The sequence below is a fragment of the Pollicipes pollicipes genome, unplaced genomic scaffold (assembly GCF_011947565.3).
Source record: "Pollicipes pollicipes isolate AB1234 unplaced genomic scaffold, Ppol_2.1 Scaffold_6686;HRSCAF=7923_pilon_pilon_pilon, whole genome shotgun sequence".
NCBI classification, from domain to species: domain Eukaryota; kingdom Metazoa; phylum Arthropoda; class Thecostraca; order Pollicipedomorpha; family Pollicipedidae; genus Pollicipes; species Pollicipes pollicipes.
Window position 1 is genome coordinate 12757962 of NW_023596921.1, and position 16868 is coordinate 12774829.

The 16868-nt window shown below is 61.0% G+C and overlaps 1 protein-coding gene across 1 annotated transcript in view; it reads left to right on the forward strand.

Moving 5' to 3' along the window:
• Nucleotides 1-3685: 3685 nt before the first annotated feature.
• The window catches only part of LOC119107923 (growth arrest-specific protein 2), a 33712-nt gene continuing 20529 nt past the window's right edge, over nt 3686-16868 (forward strand). The window contains exons 1-2 of the mRNA XM_037231516.1: nt 3686-3815; nt 14217-14408. Coding sequence (XP_037087411.1) covers nt 14225-14408 — 184 coding nt within the window. The 5' untranslated portion in view covers nt 3686-3815; nt 14217-14224. The remainder of the gene's footprint in view (nt 3816-14216; nt 14409-16868) is intronic.

A 16868-nucleotide genomic window follows, 5' to 3' on the forward strand; every position in this document is an offset into this window, starting at 1 on the left:
CGCCCGGCCGTCAGCCCGCCGCCATCCCGTCTCGCCGAAGCCTCTTGAGATGACCGAGGCCGCGGCAGGACCAGCATGGGACGGTCCGCCGCCCGAGTCTGCACCGCAGTGGCGGCTCCTCTTCTGATGGCGTGTCATCAGCTGCCTCCTTCGCGGCGTTGGGCGCCGTGATCGCCCACCGCCGGGAGCACCGCCGCGCCGGCCGGGCACCGAGCCTGCCATTGTCCAGCGGTGCGCGGCTCCGGGCGGCTGGCGTGGTGGCCTTCCGCTGGCCAGCGGTGAGCGGCCTGGGCCGGCGGGTGCGGTCCGAGGTGTGGTTCGGCGATGGAGCTGGCGATCCGCCACGCCGCCGGCGTTCCCGGCCAGCGCCCGGTCGCCTCGGCGTCCGGCTAGCGCGATTAGCGGCTGCTTCCCCCACCGAACGATTCGTAGAGTACATCCCACGTCCATCGTGATAGGAGTCGTCTGCTTCCCTCAGGTCTTGCACCCTGCGAAAGTGGGACGCAGGTGCCGGAAGCGATCGCGAGGAGACAGAGGCCACCGCGCCCAATTCCACCCAGTCTTCCAATGGTTCACTTCTTGGAACCAAGTCTTCCAAGGACGTTGGCTGTGAGAAGGTTTAGCTCCGCAGGACTGGACGAGGCGCTCTTCTCGCATGTCAGCTCACAGGCTCGTGCGATGCCACGCCTTGGCGTGATAGCACGCATTTCTCGTCCAGTGAGAGACCGACGATAAAATAAAGACGAAGCGCTGCTTGGTAGGCTGGCACGTGCGCCTTCGTTACACCTTTCACCGCGTCAAAAATTCCGGGCAGGCATCATTTGATGATGTCATATGTTGATGATAAAAGAACAGCCCAAATCGGACATTGTCCCCTTTTGCACGGCACTCAGCAGTGCGGCTACCGTCTCGGGCCTCGCATATGCGAAGGCTTCAGTGAGTAGCAATGTCCCTCTGTCCGGCTCGCCAGCGCTGTTCACAGCCTGCATCGCGAGCCCGCGGCATCCCGTCGCCGTGATGCTGGCGAGCTTGCCGGCGGGGATGCTTTCCAGTTCCGCCAAGCCCCGACATTGCCGGATGAACGCGTTTGGTGACGCTGAACCGCCGAAAATCGGGAAGTCTGCTAAGGACACCTTCAACGTTGGTGTGTGGTCTTGGACGTCCCCCGGCATCTTGAGACCGCTGCCATTGCTCGGAATCACCGATGAAATGACAATCCCGCCACTGCCACCACGTCGCGGCTGTCCGTGAGCGGGCCAGATGCCGCATGACCAAACTTGTACTCGCCAACCGGCTTCGCTCCTCAGCGCTGACCTTGGTTCCTCGGGACATCACGTGACCAGGGGTTAGCAGTGGCGGACGCAGGCAGCTAAAAAGGAGGGTCTGACAGCTGCCAGCTGTCAGCACGACACACCTGTCCTATTTTGGTTTCCATTTTGCTCGGGCTGCTCTTCGACAGCGTCTGAAACTATGAAGAATGGAGCCTCATTAGTCCCCATGCGTGCATCACATGGCGGTGCTCTCAGAACCGTAACGCCAAAACAGAACACATACAAGATGGCTAATAAACATCGTTCAAGGCAATGGTGAAAAATCGACTATTGCTGACCTGCGGCGGCGAGTGTTTGATTTGCGCCACATCTCCCAGTCAAGCGGGCGGACCGAGAGCGAAAGTCGTTCCCCATCGCCTAACACCCTCCTCACATGCTACCTGGTGTACTCATCACACACTCATCACATGCTACCTGGTGTCAACTTGTGAGTGAGAGCGCTCAGGGTGGTCAGCTGTGTCAGGTCAACTCAGAGTCGAACGTCAGCGATATGGCATTGGGTGTCGAAAATACCCGGCGCACAAGTCGCGTATGCATCCAAGCAGAGATGTTATTTCATATTGTAGTGGGGAAGGGAGCCTACAGCTCTCTCTTCGGAAACAAATAGGAACCAAGCTGGTGGAAAAAATATTTTTGACTTTTCTTAGGGTGGGGTGGGGGACTCTTTGTACTCAGGCCCACCTCCATTTTATTTTACGCAGCTGCATCCTGCACCCACTCTCCTTGCCTAATTAATCGTCTCCAGAAGAAATGCGACCGAAGTCTGACAGGTCTCACTTGTCTATGCATACTGTTGCACAAGGTATCGCGGTCTTTCAGTCTGTTTGTCGTCGTTTTACGTCGACACGTCCGCAGGCTAAGCGGTGCGCGCTTCAGGGATGAAAATTGTACTCGACGCGCGGGCACACGCGGCTGCTTTTCACATGTAGCATGCGAGCTGGCATGGTCCATAGTTCGGGCGTGGTGTGTGCCGGGAAGGTCATTTTTAAGCCCACAGGTTTTGCATGGGCGGCTCGAAAATTTTGGCTCACACAAAATCGGCAAGCAATAGTTTGAAACGGTGGCCACATCTCGGCAACAAGGTGTGGGAGCGACATAAAATTGGTACGCACTGAACAGAAATGGAACGAGGGGTTGTGTCCCGCTACGAGTGCAGCTGCACGGGCAGCTAGGAAATATTCAAAGTGCTGCTGACATTGTGTGAAATTGTGGCAGAAAATCCGCCCCGCGTGAGCGAGCCCGCCCACGCAATGAAGGCGTGAACCCAACTCTAAGCCGTCGACTGACGTACCGTCATCATTCATGTGGCTAACGCCGAACTGTGCGACGTACGGTTGCGCCACTAATCGTCGAACAAGCCGGAAATGTCGAAATTTGGAAAATGTGCCGAATGCAGCTCCCTGTCGTCGAAACTGTCGTCAGTGATGCGGCAAAGTTTGTGTTGCTACTTGCGCCGATTCATTGACTGCATTTACCACCCATTTATCAATCGTCTCGTGTACTGATTCATTTAAACATAAACTTTACTTAAGGTGTAACAATACACATTTTCGCAACATCAAAATGCTTCGCATGTTAGTCGTCGCCACCGGGCATTCCAAGTAAACGACATTAATCGCACGCGGTGCGTGTGAGCCGGCGGCCAGCGGTAGTTTATTCAGAATTTATCCCGTGAATCGCAATAAATCAGTTATAAGTATGCTATCCCCTTGCAAGTGCCACTTTGCTGAAGACGTTCTGCTGGATATTATGGTTGTATATTTGTTACTGGGTCGGCTTACAACCCTTTGATACGGACTAAAGAAAGGGGAAGACACCATTGGAGAAACTAGAGGTCTCCCAAAGTTGGTCACATTCACTGACTCGAGTAGCGCATGAAGAACGATTCTTCAGAGGCGGGATGCCCGGCGTGACTTAACCGTGTTTCTAAAATATGCGCCATTCTCTCCAAACTAATTACGTATCTCCTGCGTACGGTCTTTTCATCCGCAGCGGCTGGCTTTGCCAAGGTTGCCAAAACCAAAGGCTAAGAATGAAAATTACGGAGCGTTACCAATGAAATAAGCTCTGCAACAGAGATCCACTTGAGCATTGTAACTCCCAACTTCCAAACGGAGTTAACTCTATTAATGAAATCGAGGCATTACGGTGTCTTCAGTCTCCTGGCCATGGAATCTTTTGCATTAGAATTGAATTACGAATGCGAATGAGCCTGTACGATTTTAGTCTGCAGCGCCGTCGCGCCGTCCCCCCCACGCGCCACATCACCCATGAACAGCGCTGCAGCGCCGCCGTCTGGTGGGCGGCAGTAACGCCCCTGGCGGCGTATTTGCGAACCGCTATGGCCGCCGGAGTCGCGCGCGGCAGACGCGTTATTGATTGTGGAGTGCTCGCAGTGGGTCGCTGGCGGTCGGAGTCGTAGCCGGTGTATCCAGCGTGGGGCGCGTGCAGATCCGGCGACTCAGCAGCTCCGCATCCGGCCAGGTAGGCGCTTTGGCAGCCATGCTGTTCACCGTGACGCGCTGGTCCGCATGTCCGTCTGCGTTTCCGTACACACCCGGCTACGACCCTGGACCATTTTCTCGCCTTCCGTCTTAAATTCTGAACGAGGGGACGCGGCGGATTTCCCAGTGGGGAAGGGGACGGCTATAAATAGGAATGTCCATCTTGGAGGGGAGGGGGAGTGAATGGGTGCTTGTCTTCGCGTTTCAGGGGAATGACGGGACGTGCGGGAAGCCTAACGAATCGATCCGTTCGGAGGCCGCCCACCGCCGTCCCGAGACGTAGCGAAGATTGCGGACACGGGCACTCGGCTGCCCTTCATATTCAATGTAATTTGGCCAGCCTAGGGTGTGTCCTGACGCGGGTTGTTCCCAAATGTTAACTCTGAGTCAGCGAGCGCGCAAACAGCTGCAGTCTTGTGTGCTGTGTGAAGGTTGGTAACCTGTTTACTGTCGTACTTTTGCTGCCCTGTTTACTAGCCGGTCTGTTGGAAGAATTTGTGCTGCGGAGGCAATCTCAAGTATCTCTCTCTACCATTCCGGGCCTGGAAATGTCAGTCGGGAACTGAGATGCGCGCTGCCAGCATCACCGCCACCGTCCCGACGTCATCTCCCTCCGGCCGCGTAAAATAAACAAGCGAGGGGTGGACAGCTTAAAAGAAGTAAACAGCAAGCGCTAGCTGAACAATGAACAGTGATGGGTCAATGCACAAACGGCCCGGTCTCTGTTACGTAAAGTGTCTCGTTTACGCCAGTCGGTCCGGCAAAGAAACGGCAAATTAAGGGCACCTGTGGAGCAGTGGGCCTACTTCGGCGACAGATTACGGCCCAGATGAGGCGCAATGGCTGTCAGCTAGCCTGTTGGCTTCGCCTCCGAAATGGCATATCGTGATTGTGCTCGCCTCATGGCTGCTCCCCGCCGAGCCCATCGCCCGTCTCAATGGGATCCCGACTCCGCCGTGTGGAGGTGGCCGGCGGCGTGACCACAATCTCATCATCGCGACGTCATCCATCTCCCGAAGAACCGGGCCGCAAGCGAGTAGCTGGGCTACATTCGGGCCCCCCACGGCTGCGGCGTCGTCGGCTGTCCGCACCGCCCGCGACGCTCAGCACGGAGGCGTCCAGTCCGTCCGCCGGCGACGACCCCGTTGTGTCGACGGCTGTCAGCGAGCCCGCCGCCAGACGGGCGGCAGCGGCCGGCCGGCGCCCGCGCCGCCCGTTCACGCCCTATTTGCTCCCCGGCGCAGGAGGGGCCGTGCTTGAGGCGCTCGCGGGCCGGCCGGGCCACCGGGCGCGGGGGGGGGGGGGGGTCCCGCCCTCCCCGGTCTTCGCGGCGCTGCGCACATCTGCAGGGCGTCATATTTCGGCGTGAGCTGACGCGTTGTCGGTGGCTGGGGCCGGCTCTGACGCGCGGGCCCTGAACCGTTGACACAGGCGCCGTCCAAGCCAGCCAGGCTCGGCTCATTATCATAATGTAAAAAATATGCAGTAATACTTGGGGTACCAGTTGCGAGCGACACTTCATGTCATAGACAGTGCGCCCATTGGAGCGTCTGTTAGCAGTACTGTTTATTCGGGCAAGGCTGAGCTGCAATTTCTCTCCCCAGTCATTGATCGCTCGGGGCGACGATGGCCGCTTGGGCCGGTCCATGTTTTAATCAGAGAGTTAGACTGCTCCAACCCCGACTTATGACCGACATATTCCTCACGGTACCAGGTCAGTCTGTCTGGCCGGTGCTGGTGCCGCCGATCACCTGGTAGTTGGTCCGCCGGTCCACCGCTGCGCCGGTCAGCTGTTCCGCTGGCTCGCCGGTCAGCTGGTCCACTGGTTCGCCGGTGACCTGTTCCGCTGGTCCATCGGTCAGCTTTTCCGCTGGTTCGCCGGTCAGCTGATTCGCTGGTCCGTGGTCTGCCTGTCGGCTGGTCAGCTGGTCAGCTGTTCCGCTGGTTCGCCGGTTCGCCGGTCCGCTGTCCCGCTGGTCCGCTGGCCAACTGTTTCGCTGGACCACGGGTCAGCTGTTCCACTGGTTCGCTGTTCCGCTGGTCCGGTGGCCTGCCGGTCCGCCGGTCCGCCGGTCCGCTGGTCCGCTCTGGATCTGTGAGGCTCGTCACACCGGCGCACCTGGCCGATGTTCCGCTGGTCCGGTGGTCCGCTGGTCCGCTCTGGATCTGTGAGGCTCGTCACACCGGCGCACCTGGCCGATGTTCCGCTGGTCCGGTGGTCCGCTGGTCCGCTCTGGATCTGTGAGGCTCGTCACACCGGCGCACCTGGCCGATGTTCCGCGATCATCTGTCGTCTCGTCGAGAGTAAGAGCCGCGTCGCGACGCCGGGACAGATGGGTGCTTGTCAACGGCCGACACCGTTTTCGACTTTCGTCTGACCCCCTTCTACCGGCACCGCGCTCGGAAGTGCGCTACGGCGCGCTGGCCGACGTCGGCACGTCCATCAGATCTGGGCGCCGGCGGGCGCGATGGCGCGTCAGCCGGCCGGCCCCGGGACGCCGGACGGGGTCTGCGGCGGTGACGCCGCGTCTCCACGTCACCCCCGGGCTGGGGACACGCCAGGTCAGCCGGCCGGCCCCGGGACGCCGGACGGCATCTGCGGCGGTGGCGCCGCGTCTCCGCGTCCCCCCCCCCCCCGGGCTGGGGACACGCCAGGTCAGCCGGCCGGCCCCGGTACGCCGGACGCCGTCTGCGGCGGTGGCGCCGCGTCTCCGCGTCACCCCCGGGCTGGGGACACGCTAGGAAGCGCCGGAGTGGTGGCGCCGCACTTGCGATCTCGTCATCCGCCCCTGCGCGATCAAAACATCAATCAGTCAATGTGTTAAGTCCGCTGGTTGTAACGCGTTCGTTGATGTTGCGTCAGGACGTGCCGAGCAGGAGTAGGACTGCCCCGCTGTTGTTGACGTCGATAAAAACTGACCAGCAATGCTGACATGGCCCGGCGCTTAGATCTACATGGGCTGCATCCTAGTGCTTGTCGTTTTTGGTCCCATGGCTCACGCAAGCTGACGGTCTTGTTGGGTTACTTGAGAGGATGAAAAAATAAACAAGAGTCACAGCGCGATGGTAACGTGTCTCCTGAAAGCAAACGCATTTGTGCACGGGGGCAGTGACGCAATCTGTGGTCACTGCTTTCCCATGGACGCTTGCTCGAATTTCCATTAGAGTGTGGTTGGTCAGTTGTGAGAATATGACTTAAAGCAGTGACGTGGAGAGGCACTTAACCATGACGGTAATATGGCGTTTTTAGCGCGGTATCTTTTTGCCAGAGATTTAGACTCATGATAGTCATCGCATTAGCATTGTTCCGCGGCATCACCGACCTACCTGGTGGCTAAGAAACGGGTATTTGCTTTTCCTGAATGTGGGAAAGGCATACGGTCATGTTTTTGTGTGTGGACGGATGAATAATTACCCACTAATGACCCGTTCCCGCGCTACCCCGCGCCGCATGACCGCCGCGACCGCCAGAGGTTGCGCGGGCTGCGGCGGAGGAGGCACCTTCACCGGGCCGGAATCAGCCTTGGCGGGGTAATGGTAACCGCAGCGCCGTGAGAGCAGGCCTCCTCCCGTGGATTGCCGCCCCCTCCCCAACATTCGCCCGCTCTGAGGACCAGAGCGTGAAGTATGACGACTGCCGGCTGTCAGCCAGAGCTCTGGCGACGCTGTTGCATGCGGCTCGGAAGCCATGGCAACGCCTTGGTTTCGCCTTGTTGCATGCGCCTCGAGGAATATGAGCTTGATAACGCCGCTCGGCCCAGCTGGAGACAGAGTTACGGATATAGCTGGCCGCTAATTATTCCTTGTGAGCCATCGGAACACGAGATCTGACGTTTCCGTGATCAGTGGAGATTCGGGCGGCGGTGCTATGTTATCAGGCCTGGCAGAGATCGAAGATGTGGTGTCAGGCCCTCAGGAGGCGGTCTCCGAGGAGATCGACGATGTCGAGACGGACGCTCGGGGCGGGGCGGGGCGTCTCCGCGGTTACCGGCTGCAGCTTTTGTAGCATTTGGGCGGCAGTCCGTGTCACGCCAAACGTTGTGCTTACAGACGGTGTCACGTTCGCGCCCCGCGGGTATCCAGTTACAGGGCCCTTACGCTGAGCGTGCGCTCCGGCAGGCTCAAGGACTCAGCACTCGTGGGCCCGCTTGCGCGCTAATCTCCTGACTGCGCTGTTAAAGTCCGCTCAGAGGGCCAATGGATAGCCGTGGCTTGGAGGAGTGCAGCCCTCGGCGTAGTCTAAGTGGTCGTGGTAGCGCTTGGGGCGGTGTAATCCGGTTGTTATGAAGCTCTCTCGCGTACACAGGTTCATGCGTGTAAACACAAGCTGCCCTCACCAGAGTTGCGTTCTGAAACATAGGAAGAAACATCGGCGACATGTTTACATTCAGAGCATAATGCAATACATTCCACTGATGAATTCATCATTGGATAAGGACAAATTATTTTTCATTCATTCGCATGCCATATGGATAGGATGCAATCTCTCCACGCAGACAGTATCGACACATGTTGGACGTTGAGGCAGAGTTGTGGCGTGATCACATACCGACGCGATTCGCCCACGGACTAACCCCGACAAAGTCCGTCGGGTTCGAGGCTTATCTAATCGGCCCTATGAAGTGTCGGTCGACGTTCTTGACACGAAAGGTTTAGATAATTCGCGGTATGTGTGGTCTTATCAAATAAGTCAATATGCACAGTCAGGAGACGAGAGGCTTCCTGGCCACCGCCTCCACTTTTGGTTGACTGGAGGGAAAGCCTTGGATACTTTGGCTGCATCGCTGCGCCCAGCACATGGTTTAGTGCTGGGACAAAGCCGGTACGGCGCCCACGGTGTGGCGGTGAGCTAGCCTGTCGGCCTGCGTCGGCTTCGGCGACGCCGCGTCATGTTTTGGCTCCCCTCGCCGCTGATAAGGCGCGCAACGCTCACGACGCGCGGTGTTGTCGCACGAAGCGGACGCGGTGCAGTGTACGCCTGGACCGCCGCTGCCGGCTCTAATTGGCCAGATTGTAATGAGCTGATTACGGTGCGGGCTCGGGTCGCTGACAGCGTTGTTGCACGTCACGCGCACCACGTCACCCTCGCTGGCAGCGCAGGCGGAAGCTGGGGTTTGACCAATAGACCAGCTGAGCCAGACCAACTGAAGTTGAGGTGTAGGTGATCGTTGCAACGACAGCAGTTGGCGGGGGGGGGGGGGGGGGGTCCGGTGTCATCCGATCGTTCATCACTTTCACAATGTTAATGCCCAAAATGCAGCTGCATCCAGCCCCAGCCATAGCGTTTAAAACCACACGTTTGTGAGAGTGGAAGAGAGTCAAACAGTTTGGCGGACAAGTAGAACGATGACAAAAGAACGGGAAAGGATAGAGACAAAAGCCTGAGTCGAAAACGGAGGCTTGGATTGAGGATGTTTCCTCCGCGGTATGCTCTCCTGACACGCTGCCACCAATGGATGCCACCTCCCTCGCCCAGGGTTTTCACCGGTCCGTCCGGTCTGCCAACAGCTTTAATCGCGACGCCGCGCCCGCCATCTCTGAGAAGAGCGCGTCTCTGTCAGCTCTCAGCTGGTTCTGTACATCTGGGGACAGTTCGGATGGACCGCCGCTCCGCCGAACCTGAGTGAAGCACGTGTCTGTCAGCTCTCAGTCGGCTCCGTACATCCGGAGACAGTTCGGATGGACCGTCGCTCCGCCGGACCTGAGTGAAGCACGTGTCTGTCAGCTCTCAGTCGGCTCCGTACATCCAGGGACAGTTCGGATGGATGCCGCTCCACCGGACTTGGCCTCCCCGAGAGGAGCACGTGTCTGTCAGCTCTCAGTCGGTTCCGTAACCCGGCGACAGCTCGGATGGATCGCCGCTCCGCCGGACCTGGCTCTTGTGCGGCTCAGTAATCAGGCCGATGCAGCGCTGCACCATCCAATTTTCTCTGATGGCGCAGCGACGCGGGCGTGGTCGAGGCCCATCGTTCGGCGAAAACAAGACTGTCGTGCTCGCATCGCCGCGACCGACAGCATATTACCTCCTCCCGACGCGCCGGCCGTGCGCTATTGACCACTTCACGTCCGGTGATTTCCATCGACGATATGCTAATTTATTTAGATCGGGCGGCGTTTCTGCCAGCGGCGTATCTGATCGCGCCGGCCCGGCATGAAACGTGTTTGGATGGCGGCTGAATCCGCGTCCGATCTCCTCCCGAATCACCTGGGGATGATGTCCAGCTGAGCCCGGCCGCAGTCAGCTGATCTCGCCCGTCAGCTGATTACCGACCGGCCGGCCGGCCCCCGCAGCGGGGCTATTGATCACGGCCGCCGCCACCGACGCATGCAAAGGCGCGTCTGCTTTACGGGCGGCGCCTGGCTGGGCAGCCGGCGCCCGTTCGTGTCTGAATGGTCGCACCGCCGGTGCCGGCGTGGCCTCCCGGCCGCTGCGTGGCGGCGCTCTGCGTCGCCGGAGCCTGCACCGGCCTGTGCAGCGTGCAGACGCCGGCACCGCCACCGCCGCCGCCGGGAAGCCGGAGCGGCACACGTGGCGACGATGACCCCGCCGACCCCGCCCCGGGCGTCGCTAGAGGGCGCCGCGCCTCGTCAGCCGCAGAGGTGGCGTCACGCCGACTCGTGACGCCCTCGGGGCCGTGACGCCGGGCTCGTGACGGCGACGGACGGTCACTCTCGGCGCGCCGCGCGCCGGACGTGGCGGCCCAGGCGCCTCCTCCGGCACAGGTGTTCCGCCTCAGGCCGAGCGACGGCAGTCGACTGCCGTTGTCTGCCACGGGACCGCCTGCAATAGCTGTGCGAGATGAGACCGCCCCGCAATAGCTGTGCGAGGCGGGACCACTCTGCAATGACTGTGCGAGACGTCGAGAAAGTTGCTTAGGTCGCTGGGAAACTACCGGGCCATAGGCATAGGCAAGTTATTTCTTTTCATTTTGGCCTGTAGGCGCACTAAAATACACGATCACTTTGCACCGCTGTTGTTGACATCATAGGGCAAATGTAATGAATACAGGTTCACTTAAATTGAAGTTCATTCGAAGGTATTCTCGGTGCTCTCTCTCTCTCTCTCTCTCTCTCTCTCCTCTCTCTCTCCTCTCTCTCTCTCTCTCTCTCTCTCTCTCTCTCTCTCTCTCTCTCTCCTCTCTCTCTCTCTCTCTCTCTCTCTCTCTCTCTCTCTCTCTCTCTCTCTCTCTCTCTCTCTCTCTCTCTCTTCTCTCTCTCTCTCTCTCTCTCTCTCTCTCTCTTCTCTCTCTCTCTCTCTCCTCTCTCTCTCTCTCTCTCTCTCTTCTCTCTCTCTCTCTCTCTCTCTCTCTCTCTCTCTCTCTCTCTCCTCTCTCTCTCTCTCTCCTCTCTCTCTCTCTTCTCTCTCTCTCTCTCTCTCTCTCTCTCTCTCTTCTCTCTCTCTCTCTCTCTCTCTCTCTCTCTCCTCTCTCTCTCTCTCTCTCTCTCTCTCTCTCTCTCTCTCCCTCTCTCTCTCTCTCTCCATATCTCTCTCCCTCTCTCTCCACGATGCCCGGCGGCCACGTAAGGCATCCGCACGTGCACCGAAGTCCCTCTCGAGACACCGAGCACCTTGCCGGAGCCATGGCCGCCACGCCGGGCCCTGGGTTGTCCTGCTCGGGTGGGCGGCGCGACGTGTCCGGCACTGCGCACCTGGTGCCGCCGCCGGCACCGCCCCGCCCGGCCGGATCAATGGCCGAGGTGCCGAGGTGGTGCTGAAACTGGGTGCCGCTCCCCTGAAGAGGGGATCGATGCGCATGTCGCGCCGTGCGGGCGCCAGACTCCCCGGGGCGGTGCATGAGGGGGGGGGGGCGCAATCACCCCCGAACGCTGAGCTGCCCGGCGCGGGGTAGTTAACAGCTGCCTTGGCACCGCTGTTTTGCATGCAATGTGGGGTGCATTACCGGACGGAGCTTTTAATAGTGAGTGCGTGGCAAGAAACTGCGTGTTCGTGTCGCAATGGCCACGAAAACACTGCGTTGCCAAACGTGCTTTGTTGGAGCTCAACAGCTAATCATGGTGAAAACCGCGCCTGATGTGCAGCCGGCGTGACAGCAAACCTGGACACACACTACACAGGTGCGTAGTGTGTGTCCAGGTTTGGCACACACTACACACCTCCGTAGCACCTCCATATCCATATTGCCTCCTCCGCGCCTGGTGTGCAGCCGGCGTGACAGCAAACCTGGACACACACTACACAGGTGCTCTTTGGTTGCCACCAATGGACGCGGTGTGGGCCGACCCAGAATAGAACGGCCGATATTCTTCAGAACACGCCCAAGGTCTATCGAATTGACTGGCACGAGGGCGTGAGCGATACTCTTAAAATTGTGCCGGTAAATGGCATGACGCATCGAGATGTCCCAGTTGCATTCATTTGAATGGCCAGATATTCAGATTTTACAGGCGTGGTGACGATGACCCATTTGGCACGCCTTCACCAGACGTGCATGATTTTATTGTGGGCACCATCCATACAGGCATCGCTGAAAGATATTTTAGGGATGGATAAAGGGGGGGGGGGGGGGGAAGTTAAAATAGTTTGTCGTGCGTGAAGCGTGCCGAACGTTGGACTGATAAGACTCCTACTGCACCTCGTTTCAGCGCCACCACTCAGGTTCCACGGGTTAGAGGTCTGGCCGTTTTTACAGCTCGTCCTTGGAAGCGGCACCGGTGCCCGTTATGGCTGTTTTGACTGGGTGGCGTCTGCCAGAGACGGAGCGGGCCCTCTAATTTATCGCCCCCGCTCTGTCCGAGCGGGAGGTCCGGCTCCGCACGCAGTGAGAGTCCGGGAGGTGCCGTACATCACGTGCAGTGAATGGTTTCTCCTCTGGAGACCTCCCGTTCCCCACACACGGCGAACGGCAGGCACCTCAGCTGGGAAGATACTGTACTCGATGCACGGCGAGACGTTCCTTTGCAGAGGAGGTGCCGTGCCCCGAACGTAGCAGGCTTCTCCCCTGCCGAGGAGGTTACACCGGGCCTCAGCAAGCGGTCAACCGCCGGCGCGCACGTGACTCCTGTGCCGGAGAGGAAGTGCCAGACTTCATGCATATCGAGTGGTTCACCGCTGGGGACGTGACGTGCCTCATGCACAGTGAGCACTCCCTCCGCCGGAGATACCGCAGCCACTGAGCGCGTCGGACGACTCTGCTGAAGAGGCACCAGGCTTCCTACAAATCGTGAGGCGCAGATTCCGGCAAATGTATTTTCCGGGGCTGGATGCCAGTGAGAGCGCAGTGACCTGTCGTGATGCCCCGCGAGCATTAAAGGTCCCTCACACCCTAAATTGTTGCAATGCAATTAAGTGGAGTGCTGAGTTTGTGCTGGCCGCAGCAGACGATGGAGAACTACTTCCAGCTCAGCGAGCGGAGGGTGTTGGCTTGCCGGCGGGGGCCTCCGCGGCAGGTGCTGCTGGCTGAGCTCGCTGCCGCGTCGAGATGGTCCACGACGGGTTTTTCAGCGTCATTGTGCTGTTGGCTGAATGGGGAGGCATCTGTCACCAGTCGAGACAGATGAACAGCTCGGTTCCACGCAGCGAGCCCCGTTTAGGGCGACTCTCACCCCGTCTACTATTCAGCGCTCATGTCAACCACTCGATCAAATCACCGCGAAAGTCGTTTGTCATTAAACCCCGGCTTGCCCACCGCCGAGTGGTGGGATTCCAGGGGTGGCACACCTGCCGCCGCCGCCGGGGCACCAGATGCCGCGTCGGGCTGCGGCCGCGGCGTGGGCGGGATTCCAGGGGTGCCGCACCTGTCGTCGCCTGCTCGGGCTCGCCAGATGTGCCTGCCGCCGCTCGTGACGCTCGCCCTGACTTACTTAATTACCTCGACCGTCACGGCTGGCCACGCCGGGCTGGCGCCGCGCATCGGGCGCGTGGGCCGGCGCTCCCGCCGCTCTGGAGGCTCCCGCCGCTTGTTTTCCACACGACCGCCGCCCTGTCGCCGCCGCCACCGCAGCAGCAGCAGCCGCCGCCGCCGCCGGGCGGTCTCGGCGCGGCCGGCTGTGCGTGGGCCGCTCTGTGCGTTTCCAGAGTGTGCCGATGCGAGGGGGAGGGGCAGAGCGAGGCGCACCAGTCGACCCAGGCCGGCCCTGACCCGCTTCTGACGTCTGCTGACCCGACTCTTTGCCCTGTCTGACCTGGCCCGGGGCCTGCGCTGACCTGGCCCTGGGCTCGCGCTGACCTGGCCGTGGGCCCGCGCTGACCTGGCCCTAGGCCCCCGCTGTCACGGCCCTGGGTCCAGCGGTAATCCAGATCTGGGTGTCTGCTGATCCGGCGTGGACTCTTCAACCGGCGCAATCAAAGACCCCTGCTGACCCAACCCTGGCCCCTGCTGACCTGGGCCAGGGCAATACTGACCCAGCGCCGGGCCCGCAGGCGGCGGCATGATGCGTCGGCAGCGCTGCAGGAGTTGGGGCACGCTGCTGGACGCGCCCGAGGAGCGCGAGCGGCCGCCGGAGACCGAAGTCGAGTACGTGCGCTACCTGCAGCAGAAGATCGCCGACGCCCAGGAGCGCCACCTGCTGCCGCTCAAGGAAGACGTCACCGACTGGCTGAACGCCACGCTGGGTAAGTGGGTCCAGCAGCCAGCTAGCGCCGCGTCGCCCGCTGTGACCGTGTGTATGACCGGGCGAGCGGCCGACGGAAGCGGGCCGTCGCTGTGCGCGCGGTCACTCGGGTCTGACCGAGAGGCGAGAGGCGAGGCGGCGCGGCTGTTCTGAGATGGAGAGGGAGCGGGCGGGCTGGGGCCGCCGGGTCACACGGCCCCGGCGGCAGCGTCCATCAGAGCCGCACTGCGGGGGCGGACGCCGATGGAGGCGGCCCGGACACTCCCCTTACGAGACGCAAGGTTACGAGCCATCGATCAAGCGCCACGGCTTGACCTAGAAATCGCCGATCGCAAACGGGCTCTGCTCAACACGCAACGTCGCACATGGCGTTTGAAGACACGGTGCGGATCTCGTCCTTTCCGTTGAAAATCATTGTTTTGTCAGTTCCGTTTGAATTAATACAATGGGAACGGTCTTATTAAACGGCTTACACCATCACGAACGTCAATTTTGATGCAACGATCGGTGTATTGCGCACGTAACGGAATAATCCAGTCACGATCACATCATACCTCCAACATGGATCCTACCCCCTCGCCTTTTTCCCCGGTGGCTCGTACTGCACAGCACCATATATGTTACATCGTCTCTCAGAAACGGCACGATTGTTGACGGCTGAGCGGTTCGCCCGGCGCAGGTCAGCCCCAGCCGCACTCCGTGAGCGGTCGCGGCGCCGCGGAGCGCAGCCGCCCGCCCCTCTCACACAGATAGGTCGGGCGCCCGTCGCAGCTCAGCCCGGCGCAGCTCAGCCCCAGCCGCACACCGTGAGCGGTCGCGGCGCCGCGGAGCCCAGCCGCGCGCCCCTCTCACACAGATAGGTCGGGCGCCCGTCGCGGCGGCCATTGTTCCCCGCGCAGCCGTGGACGTTGTTCGCCTGATCATCTGGCGCACGCACGGGACGCCCCACCACGACCGTCCCAGAAACGCAGGGGGAATGCGACGGTCGCCTAAAAACCGTCCGACTTCCGGCCGGCGCGCGCTACTAATCGCACCTGGCCGCCGGAAACGTCTCCGGGCGGGACAGTCGACCCGTTATCCGGCCCCGGCGCTCGTTCTGCGGCGCGCTCCCCGGCTCACCGCCTGCTCCTGAGCCATTGTACTGCGGGCGACGGCCGGCGGCACGCGCACGGCCCGAGGACCGTCAGCCGTGATATGCTCGGCAGCGCTGGGGGCGCGAGCTGCTAATAGGACCGTTGGGGCGGCCAGTCTCGTCAGCTCCGAGGTTCGGAGGAGGCCGGGGCCTGACGCAGCGCCGCGCGCGGCTCGCTGCGTCCTGGTCGGCTTTCGCACGGTCCGCCCGAGCCTGGGATTGGGGGCCGCGCTCGCTCAGCGCTCCGCCAGCCAGTCGGTGCAGCCGGCCGCCGCTCGCCTGTCGTTCTCGGGCCGGCTGCCGGACTAGGCCGGACTGGACCTGACCGGGCTACATCGGACCAGACCAGACCACACCAGAACAGACTGGACCGGGCCATGCCAGACCGGACCGGATGAGACCATACCTGACCGGGCCAGACCAGAGCGTAGCAGAACGGACCGAACCAGTCCAGACCAGACCACACCAGACCAGACCAGACCACACCAGACCAGACCAGGCTACAGACCAGATCAGACCAAACTAGACCGGATCGAACCGAGCAGGACCGGATACACCAGGCTGGACCAGGTCATATACCAGACCAGACCGGACCAGGTCATAGACCAGACCAGACCTGACGTGACCAGACCACATCATGCGTGACCGGACAGGACCGGGCTGGACATCGCGCACTGGTCGGCAGACGGTCCGGAGCGATGGTCGCCCGTCGACGGCCCGCTCTCCGGATCATTGTCTAGGCGGCCGACGATTGTTTTAGTGTCTAAAGCATTGTGTCAGCGTACGCGACTGGAAAGCGGCGAGGAGCGGCGCGGCGCCGTGGCGCGCACGCGCACCCTCTGCTGGCGGCGGCCGCGCGGCTGCGGACCGGCACAATCACATCTAATGACCCGTGGCCAAAAACACGGCAATTACGGACCTTTCCATTGGGGTGGCGGTGGCGGCGTGGGGACGGCGCCCGACGTGCGAGCGCCGCGAAGTCGCCGCGGAACCGGCCGGCGGACCCCGGACCCCGGACCTAAGACCCCGGACCTAAGACCTCAGACCCCTGCCCCGGACCCCGGTCCTTATGCATCGGACCTCGGACCCCGGACCCTGGATCCCGGACCCCGGACCCCGGACCCCGGACCTAAGACCCCGGACCTAAGACCTCAGACCCATGCCCCGGACCCCGGACCTCATATATGGGACCTCGGACCCCGGAACCCTGGATCCCGGACCCCGGACCCCGGACCCCGGACCCCAGACCCCAGACCCCAGACCCCAGACCCCAGACCCGGACTTAAGACCCTAGACCCGCGCCCCAGACTCCGGACCCCGGGCCACCTT